Consider the following 10,210-nt stretch of genomic DNA (forward strand, 5'->3'; position numbering starts at 1 on the left):
AAATGAATTCTCCTTGTATTGTTCGGTCCCATTTACTGTAGAAAGCCAGTCGGTGGTCGATCTATTTGATCCACTTATCGATCCGTTTCGTTCTTGGAGGTCAGTAGCAAAACAGTGGCAGCTGTGGCGTGCCAATTTCTTCCACAAACATGTGAGCAACAACTGAGTTTGAAGCGTAATTAATAGTACAAAGAATTAAATGAAAATGCATTTAGACATTGCCTTTTCTTTACAAATAAAGTTAGCATACAGCTTTATCGTAGTCTACCGTTGCTATTAAGTTAAATAGATACATGAGAATATCGACCATTGGCGGTGTCTGATCTTCAGTGCAAGCACGTGCACGCATATGGTGTGGTTTACCGTCTGCGTCGCTCCATACTGCAGTGAAACGATGCTCTCTGCTGGTTATATCAAATCCTGCAGATTATTCAGTTCATGCTGGGAACATGCCCAAAAAAAGAGCAAAGCAGGAAAACGAGAAGTACAAAGTAATTGCTGCGGAGCCTGCGGTCACAAGTGAAAATACACACGACAGGGTGTCATCTAGGGGCAAGGATATTACAGATATTTTAGATGAGTAAAGAAGGTTTGATTTAATTTCGTTGACAATCTTAACAAAAAACATTTACAAATATGTAAAAATTACAGCATACCAGCACAAAAGAAGCACACATGGTTGTAACAAATAGTACAAAACTACTTTAAAGAGGATTAAATAAGGAACAGGGGGTCAGACGGCTGAGTGGTCAGGGAATCGGGATGTTAATTAGAAGGTTGCCGGTTCGATTCCCGGTCGTGCAAAATTACGTTGTGTTCTTGGGCAAGGCACTTCACCCTACTTGCCTCAGGGGGAATGTCCCTGTACTTGCTGTAAGTCGCGTCTGCTAAATGACTAAATGTAATGGAAGAATTGAAGATCTTCTGAGCCGAATGTGTCTGTATGGATGTGTGTGCTAGTCATGTCTGAGGTATGCAAGGTACCGGTTTGTCTAAGGAGTGTCTCTGTGTTATAAGATTCATGTCACGTGTTCGTGTTTGCGCGGCCCACTAGGAAGTGGCATCCTTTAAATAGGCCACTATGTCCTGTCTCTCCTTCTTCTTCTTGATGCCAGAGAAAATCATCTTGGTGCCAGGGATGTATTTCTTGGGGTTCTGTAGATATACCATCAGTGTGTCTTCCCCCCACACAATGCCTGAAACATAGAACCCACTATAAAAAAGTCTAGCAGTCAAAAAGTGAGACATATCGACTGAGACACAGTGAAATTAATGCTCTCACATTGACGATCATGAGTGCCAAGTTAGAGGTGTGCGTTTTTAACATTTAGTGAAGTACCATTCAGTGCAGTGCTCAGATATGAGGAATTTGCAATGCATATCCTGCCTGTACAGGCATGCAGCTCTGACTGCCTACTCAAGAACACAGCACTGTTCTACAGTCACAGCCATCATACACACATGCTGGCCCCTACCCTTATTAATGTTAGCCTGTGTGTAGGAGTAGCCAGGCGACTGTCCTGTCTTCCTCCCAAACAGACCCCACAGGTTGGGTCCCACTTTATGTCGTCCGCCCTCATCCACAGAGTGGCACTGGGAACACTTCTGGACAAACACCTTTTTCCCCTTCTTGATGTCTCCCATTACGGTCCACACCTTGTCCTGGGGAGAACATAAGTCCTGAAAAGTAGCCCACTTTCGCGGTTCTCTTTTTTCAGCGTTTCTCTATTTCACAGCCTAGAAGAAAGCAGTTGAAGAAACCTTGTTGAAATTGCGAGCAGTACCATGCTATGTTGTTAGCATATTATATTGTATTTACCGTCCCGGTAGTACCTGGGAGGTATCTTAAGTCCTAGATGATGATCGCTTTGTATGTCCTCATAATGTAACGCATATCCACAGGGTAGACTTCTACGAACTTTAAAATACATACATGTTTTAAGCTACCAGTAAACCATGTGAAAACTTTTCCTAATATAGCCTTGTATAACGGGGTAAATCTGTGATACAAGAACAATACGCATTTCAACAAGTAGGCTACTTGTAGGGAAGCAAAGACATCATCAATAAACAGAAACATTGTGAATTTTTACGACTGTCTCACGATATAAAAATGTGAACATACTCAGTTGATGAGCCTACTCACCTTTTCAAAGTCGAATCTACAATTGTTTAGATCGCGTTAAGGGAGTGTTCAACAATGGCCTAGTGCACACGTCAAACGAAGACCCATCGCGATTGGATGAAAGTGCTGTCAGACGATTTTTCTCCATGAAGTTGGTTACATGCCCCTGACACTGTATAACTTGCTTTTAATTAGAAATGTATGTAAATACTAAAATAACAAAAGAAGAAATGCACTGCAAATCAGTGTGGTGCTGTAGGCTTGTGTTTATTCTACTGGGAAAAAACAGAAATGACAACAAATACATGTATGTGGGTGTGTGCATACATTGCAAATACAGCCACACCTTTCAGTTGCGAAAGTAGGCAGAGTATTGTTTGACAGTATGGTGGTTGTCACGGAGATCTGGGACTGCACCCTGTATAGTCAGGTGGAAGCGCCTGTGGCTGTCGGTCCTGGAGAACGAGTCCTGGAGGCTCATCAGAACTGATTTGGACCGGAATAGCCCCCCTCCCCCACACACGCCCCGGGACCCTCCCAAGGTACCCCGGATGCAGGAAAAGGCCCTTGAAATGGTTCTCTCTCTATGTGGCTCCATGGAGCCGACTCTAGCACACTCTCCATCAACGCCCTTCAGGCACCCTGGCGGGTCTTCATGTCCCAGATTTAGTGAGCCTGTCCTGGGTAGTAGGTTGTGCCTGCAGGCACAACAGGGGGTCTGGCTCTGTGGGTCAATGTCTTCAGTGTTTGATCTCTGTGACAGACAGTTACAGAAGCTTTCTGCAAAACCACACACGTCACAGCATAACTCGTTGTGACGGTCAACTGGGTCAATGCAACCTAGTTTCTGCTCTTCACCGGAGTGACCCGAACCAGATCTTTCTGGAAAGTTCTGGGCTCTGTGAAGTTTAACTGAACTGTTTAAACCCCAGCCATATTCATCAGTGTGATAACCATGAATGCTGTTATCATGGACACTGTGGCTGTTGTGCTGGTAAGCAGAGTCACAATTGTCATGGCTACCATGTCTGTGTTTAAGGACAATGTCTGATGTGCTGCCAGGTTGGTTATTGGGGTTGTTGACAAGGTTGCAAGGGCTGGCAACATGGCTGCTTTTGAGGCACCGTCGACCCTGCTGGATACGAGCCTGACGTCCATTTTGGGGGCGCGCTGGGACCAGGGACCCCCCCCTCTGGTTGACACAACAGGAATGCTAAAATACACACTCTAACACACACTTATATGATCTCAAAATAATTTCTGAGAATAATAAAAAATCTGTTGTGAACAATCAAGTCAATTAAAGGGTATTAATGCTTCAAAATTGCTATTTAAAACAACTTTGCGCTAATTAATGGTATTAATGGAACGGCCTAAAAGTACAAACCACCTACAAGCTGGATTGTGTATGGTGTTTGATCTCCAACAGTTTTCTCATGCAAGTCATCTAATTGCAGAGGGTTGGCAGGACCACATCCTGCCAAACACACACACACACGCACACACACACACATGCATACACACACATGCACACACACACACACACATGCATACACACATGGAACAAGGTGGTAATTGTCTGTATGCTCAGTGTACATGTATACAGACTGTGAGTTTGTATGTTAGGAGTACCGGAGTATTGGAGTTGGTAGCAAGTGAGCCGGTGTGACCTTTCCAGGTTGCGTAGCATGTTAGCGGTTCGCTCCGACAGTGTGGAGTCCAAGTTTCTCAGAGTTGCATTTGGGCACAAAGTCTTAGGAAGTGATGGATAAAAAACTTGCCTCTTGCTGCATACTGATTTTGGAAACTACGAAATGGGGAAATGTTCAAATGAAAGATAAATTACATTATTATAAGTTTATAATAATGTAGTTGGTATAATTTTAACACAAATCCTCCAGATTCACTGCTTTCCTGACCTGGTAGAAGCCATGTTGTCCTGGCCACAGCAAGGCCTTCCTCTGAGTTACCTTGGAAACCTCCATCAGCTCATGTCGGAGAGCAGCTCCTGTGAAAACAGGAAGAGGGATTTAGGTGATTCTGCACTCAATCATCCTTCACTCTCCCACACTTGAACTCTCTAACTCTTATCCTCTTTCTCTCTTTTTACTTGTTTCTTTCTTACCTTTTGTCTTAGTCAGGACACGCATGTCAGAAGTGCAGGCTGGTATAAGGAGGTTCAGGGGTCTCTTGGTGGCCGCCGTGACCCCAGAATCAGGATCGTCTGGAGATCGGAATGTTGGAAACATGGCAAAGCGGGAGATATGGGACTGGTTAGGATGTTCCCTTGGAACTGGCACCAGTATCTGCTTCTCACTGGGAAGGAGACAGACCACAGTTAGACTGTGCTTTGTGTTCTTGTTGTCTTAGCTTTGGGTTTGACATAAACGCTCTCTCACCTAATGTTGATTTGTGTTGGTCTTGGAACCCTGAAATTAGAGGAATGTAAACAATGCATATTTTTCACATATGTATTAATTGCATACATAAAAAAAAAAAGAAGCTCAATGATTTGCAGGAGTTGGTCCATGTTGCCATCTAGCGGCCAATCAGAATACTGCAGCACACATTTTAAGATTACAGTTTTAGTTTTTTTCAGTCCACAGTTTTCACTCGAAGGTGAATACATACAGCTCATCACTGCCTCTGAGGAGGCACTTTCTCAAGGAGGTCATTTCATAGCGTTGCGGTATAACCACATGCCTTTGAACACATACACATAGACACACAGGGTTTAGCTCAGAGGCTGAGCATTTGACTATAGATCAAGAAGTGACACCTGAAAATCCCCCCTGTGCTATACATTACGTTGGATAAAGTGTCAATAATAGTGTCATTGCTTTGGCTGAATCAATAAGTTATACACACATTTTATACGACGTAATCAATTGTGACAATGCTGTACATGCTGTTGTACATCATTTCCTATAATACCGACTGATTCATAGCTGTATTGTTGCACTTGAAATAGAAAATCATCTTTAGTACTCAGTTAAAGTGCTTCCTCCATAGCCACGGTGAAAGTGTCCCTTTACAAGGACTGTAGGGTGCTTTGTGTTGGGAGACGAGGAAACTGGAGGGTGTTTTAATCCTCTCCGATGAAGACTGGCCAACCTAGGGAGTCAGGGAATTACATGGATAATAAATGTAAATGGAATTGTAAGGTAGGAAATGCCTTTTAATGTATTAATTTATCAACAGTGCAATGTTCTAGAATAAATTATTACAAATCTATTGTTAACATCAATAGTTAATAGCATTGCAACATCACTGTAATTGGTAGCCTTGTAGCCTTATAAGGCTATGCTTGGGCACGTTTACCTTGGTAATGACACTGGAGGCGGCTGGTCAGAGTGTGGGGGGTCTTCTCCGGCAGTAGGCTGTCTAAGGGGTTTAGCGGGGGTCCCGTGGGGCAAGGAGAGGTCAGGGAAGAGGGGGGGTACCTCTTGATGAACAGAGCGAAGAAAACGCTGTTCATCCTGCTCAGGTAGGCTCCGCAGGGGAGGGAGGTGGTGGAAGAGAGTCGGAAGAGAAGTGCCGTGGGACGGAGGATAGGGGTGGGGGGGGAAGCTCTTGAACCCCATGCTGACATAGTTGTCCTGGATCTCTGTGCTGACCATCAGTCCCTGACCACCACATGTTTTCACTGGTATTATTGTTTAGATCAAAGCTAAATTGATAGTTTGTACGACACTTCAATTTACATTAACAGGCAGGTTAGCAGTTAGGCTACTAGATTTTCTGCTCATATAAGAACGGTCAGATAAATGCTAACCCTTCAGTCACAGCTTCTGCACTGAACGTAACCTACTGCGAGCCGTTTAAGCGGCTAACAACCGGCTAACAGTCACCCTTCCATAAAAATGAGACACCTACCTGTTGCTTTCTTTCTTTTCACACGAGAGAAAACAGTCCACTGGAGTGAAGATGAGATGGAAGCCTTCACAAAGTAAACTTTCTGACGAAGCACTAAAAACCACCTTCTTCTTTGCCCTTCTCTCCACCACCTCAAACTGCGCCGCAACAACCAGTCCCTCCCTTGCAACTTAGCATGGTTTCACAAAGTCCCAGACGCAACAAAATTGGAATGCGATGTCTGTGATGTCATAGCTTCGTAGATTCTCGTTTCTCTTCAGCCACTGCAGGTAGAGTTTAATGATGTACCCACATTTAAATAAATGTAGGTTATGTAAAAAGGAGTAACGGAGTAGAATTCTCCTTCTCATTTCGGACATTGTATTGCCAAAAAAGGGCTAGCCGACTAACCAAAAACATTATACTTGCAGAAACTAGGCTATAGGGCCTACTTAGATACCAGATAAAAATGTGTTTTGTCATAACAGGAATAATGTTTTCCAGAGCTCATTAGTGCACCTCTGCATTCCAGAGTATCCATTCCTACGTGCATTTCATTGTATTCTCCATTGACTTGCACGAGACAAATAATCTAGCCTACTGCCCGTTTTGGGTCATTTTGAACCGGACCTTCCATGTTTCAGGAGCTGTCCATGGTGCTAGCCACGCCTCACGCACGTGCATTAAAGGCAGGGTAGACATTGGTTAGAAACCCTTTTTGTCACATCCCGATACAAACCAATCAATTTAAAGGTTTAACAGTCAAATTAAATAAATATGTCTGTGGGCGTTGCAAGACTGTAATAAATATGACCACTCATTAAGATTGGCACTAATGATTGGATGGCATCCGGACTGATTGCAATGATTTGACGGGTTACTTGTCCATCTCACTACTGTGGAGGAATGAAATCTATGCTGCTAATTCAATGCTGCTATTTCATATGTTCTATGTCTCTGTTGAATAAAAGACTATCAATACCTCAGATATACAAAATGTGTAATGACAATGCTGAACATATAATCCAAATACAATCAATGCTTTCAATAATGATTAACTTATATTCCAAATGTTCGATTATGCACCAAAATATGACTGTGTCTGTGAAAGTGAGAAGAGAGCCATGCTCAGGAGAATGTATCTTTTAGTGAGAAGAGGAATGCAATAAATCAACCTACTGGCAGGGAGGGGTGCACGGGGTGATATGATTTGCTGTAGAGAATGTGGAAGTCAAGGTCGGTGAGAGGTAGCGGATGTGGGAGGCGGGCTGGCTGGCCTCACTATGGGACAAGGAGAGAGTACAATGAGCCTCAAAACTCTTGAGAGTCAAGAGTCAACACCAGGAGATAAGAAGAAGATTCATTAGACTGTGGAGAATGTATCATTTTGCAACTAGACATCATCAGACCTTTGGGTCTGGTCTGCCCCCCTTGTATACTCTGCCCCCCCATGGGACATCATCAGACCTTTGGACTGCCCACCTTGACTGCCCACAAACTCCTTTTGAGACCTAAGAGGATGAGGACATCCCCTCCCACTGTCTTCTGACCAATCACCTGACAAACACCTCCCTCTCAGGAGGGGTACAAGACCTGTGTGCCCTGCACAGGTCAGGCAGATTTGGACTGGGCAGAACTCTCTCCTGGATTTCTGTCAAGACTATTCTGACGAGGGCCTTTTGTTTGCTCTACTCTACGAAGTGAGACTGGAAACATTGACTGGTATCGCCGATCTAGACTGAGACAAATCAGTGTGTTGTATTCTTTGTTTGACTGCATCATTTCTTATCAATACTACATAGAACCTGGTCTGGTATTTAACCTTGTATTCTAAACCTAAATTTGAACCCCAACACTATCTACCTCCAGGCAGTAGTCAGGCAGCTCGTACATGTGTTTTGGAGGATATAGGCTTTGAAGGGAGGGGGTGGGATATTTTGTCTTGAATCCTTTCAAACTCAAGATAAAATGGCTAGCCTATCCTGTCTTTAATTAAAACACCAAAGTCATTTAGGTCAACAATAATTATTTTAATATGTGCATTAAGCCTACAGTACATAGGCTAATGGAATGGCAAACATTGGATAATAACACATCAATTCACAACATCTAGTATGCCTGTAAACTTCGACACGGCGTTAGAAACGTTCAGTTGTTCGTTCTAAAAAGGCCACAGCGCTCAAGTCAATATTGATGTGCTCAGAAGGTGTAATTGTCACCGCAGTTCCGTCTTCTACTGAGCTGCGAGTGAATTCACAGTCTTTGGACCTGTGAAATAGAATACATTTAAAGGCAAGTGATTAGGTCGATGAGGAATTGTAATTTGTCAACTTTTTATTGTCTATAATTAGGAGAAAGGCATGCAAATAAAACACAAAGATATTTTAAGCAGCTTACAGCGTGCTTATCATAAAGCTTACCTGGGACAGCCTTAATAATACGTGCGTGGCCTTTGGTTCGGAAGAGGTTCCGGAACGGGGAGTTCCTTCCGAATCTTTGAGGCAAGGTAGCGGAAGGCACTACTCCAAGGTGGGGGCACTCGGAGCATGACTGAATCACCGTACCCGACCTTCCAAAGCGTTGAGGTAAATTAAGAGTAGATTTTGGCAATCGGTCTCCTAGATCGCTCTCTCGGCCAAAGCGTAGAGGGAGGTTAGCGTGCAGGTGCAAAGGTTTGGTGGATCCCGGGAAGAGCTTTACCATAGTTGGGAGATTGACTTTGCCGCTGGTAGGGAGTATGTTTATTTTAAAATCCTGAATCTCAAGACTCCTCGGTATTTCATTGCTGCTCTGCAAAATTAAATGAGAATTACACTTATGGTTGATAAGTGGCAGTCAGTTTTTTACAAGTCATTGGATGACAAGTTGTGTGCATGCTCACCTGGATATACTGTCTTTTCCTGAAATAGTTTCTGTTGTCATTGCTGATAGACTTCTCGTACAGCCCAATTTCAGAGGCCGTTCCCTCACCAAAAAATCCCAGCATGCCAAATATCAGCATCACCATCAGGGTTGCAGTGGAACACATCTTCTCTGCTGTAGCCTACACAGTGAAACATTCAACCTGTGGCCCCTGAAAATCCCAGTTATTAAAGGCAGCAACAAACGTCAGCCGTGCGTAAGAGGACACACACACCTTATACATTCTCTCTGTAGACCCACACACAGTCACATCACACACACTCTAGACCCACTCAAGTCTCAGACCCACGCTTTGTAGACCCACATACACATAATTTCTCACATGAATGACAGCTTTTGCTCATACCACTAATTGGGAAGCTCGAGTTCACTGTGTGATTAATTAGAACAATTAGTAGTAGGGATGAAGATGTGAAAGGAGGATGAAGATACAGGACATACCTCAGGGTTGTTGTGTTCACAGACAAGGTGCAATGATGGATGGGGGGATGGAGAAGGGTAGGTCAATTTTAGCTCTGAAGAGAATACAGTATAACCAGACTATAGGGGGAAATCCATGTCTTCTCATGTCTGGTTGGTTTCCACAAACTAAAATAACCAAATATGCCACTTCTTGACTATATTTAGTTTAGGATATTCTCATTGTCTTTGGGTGCTGCTTAAGTTACTTTAATAATAATAAATAATAACAAAGTAACATCAAAGATTTGACATAACAGACAAACGTTTATTTAATTTTGATAAAGTGAATAAGCGTCATGGTGTTAACAGGAAAAGCTTGCAGGACGTAACACTGTGACTCACAATTTACTAACAATTTACTAACAATGTAATTAAGTTTGTCTGTCAGTTACGTGGTCAACCTTTGATGATAAGTAATGTATATTAAGCCACTGCCTCCAAGCAACTGGGAAAGGACTTTCAACAGATGTCTCACACTAAGAATATTTGCATTTGAACCAGTGTGAGGAATCTCGCAGGTGCCACTAATTGCACCAATGTTCCACGAATAATGGTCCAGTGAGTCCATGTGACGTCATTCCTCATTCACTGAGTTATTTTGAATGCATTGCTACTTAATTGAGTAGGGATGTGTGAATAAATCTTACTGGCTTTAAATCCATATGAGAGAGAGAGATAAGATTTGGTACTGTAATTTGGAGGATTGTTAGCACAGTCTAACGACTAACTCTACAGATTATACATTTGTCACAACATGTGACATTGTTATCATATTGGTTGTCATCATCAATTTGAAGCCTTCTCTATAAAAGTGGCCTCAGTTCGACAGCAGGCAAGCTCATGCCA

General features: G+C 43.0%; 3 protein-coding genes across 6 annotated transcripts in view; all 3 read right to left on the bottom strand.

Moving 5' to 3' along the window:
- The window catches only part of wu:fc38h03 (acetylcholinesterase collagenic tail peptide), a 7,017-nt gene extending 6,774 nt beyond the window's left edge, over positions 1–243 (bottom strand). Inside the window, exon 1 of the mRNA XM_047019166.1 lies at positions 1–243. This exon is cut by the window's left edge and continues 47 nt beyond it. The gene's annotated coding sequence lies outside the window, so the exon portion shown is untranslated.
- Positions 244–570: 327 nt separating this feature from the next.
- Positions 571–6,156, bottom strand: LOC124467064 (cytochrome c-like). Of its 4 annotated transcripts, XM_047019158.1 has the most exons (11): positions 6,002–6,156; positions 5,447–5,751; positions 5,114–5,239; positions 4,525–4,554; positions 4,251–4,441; positions 4,045–4,133; positions 3,758–3,932; positions 3,520–3,602; positions 2,147–3,317; positions 1,820–1,918; positions 1,645–1,737 (listed from the first exon to the last, which is right to left on the bottom strand). In XM_047019158.1, the coding sequence occupies exons 2-9, from the start codon at positions 5,743–5,745 to the stop codon at positions 2,475–2,477; spliced, it is 1,836 nt and encodes a 611-aa protein (XP_046875114.1). In that variant the 5' UTR covers positions 5,746–5,751; positions 6,002–6,156; the 3' UTR covers positions 1,645–1,737; positions 1,820–1,918; positions 2,147–2,474. The 4 variants fall into 4 exon arrangements, with proteins under 4 accessions (XP_046875118.1, XP_046875117.1, XP_046875119.1 ...); XM_047019162.1 differs by lacking the exons at positions 1,820–1,918; positions 3,520–3,602; positions 3,758–3,932; ... (4 more) ...; positions 5,447–5,751; positions 6,002–6,156 and adding an exon at positions 571–1,196 and having other exon boundaries at positions 1,476–1,662; positions 2,147–2,385; XM_047019161.1 differs by lacking the exons at positions 1,820–1,918; positions 3,520–3,602; positions 3,758–3,932; ... (4 more) ...; positions 5,447–5,751; positions 6,002–6,156 and adding an exon at positions 571–1,196 and having other exon boundaries at positions 1,476–1,737; positions 2,147–2,382.
- Positions 6,157–7,992: 1,836 nt separating this feature from the next.
- On the bottom strand, positions 7,993–9,092 carry npvf (neuropeptide VF precursor). Its single transcript, XM_047019661.1, has 3 exons — positions 8,862–9,092; positions 8,401–8,770; positions 7,993–8,248 (listed from the first exon to the last, which is right to left on the bottom strand). The coding sequence occupies exons 1-3, from the start codon at positions 9,006–9,008 to the stop codon at positions 8,214–8,216; spliced, it is 552 nt and encodes a 183-aa protein (XP_046875617.1). The 5' UTR covers positions 9,009–9,092; the 3' UTR covers positions 7,993–8,213.
- Positions 9,093–10,210: the final 1,118 nt, after the last annotated feature.

Source organism: Hypomesus transpacificus, chromosome 4 (assembly GCF_021917145.1).
Source record: "Hypomesus transpacificus isolate Combined female chromosome 4, fHypTra1, whole genome shotgun sequence".
NCBI classification, from domain to species: Eukaryota; Metazoa; Chordata; class Actinopteri; order Osmeriformes; family Osmeridae; genus Hypomesus; species Hypomesus transpacificus.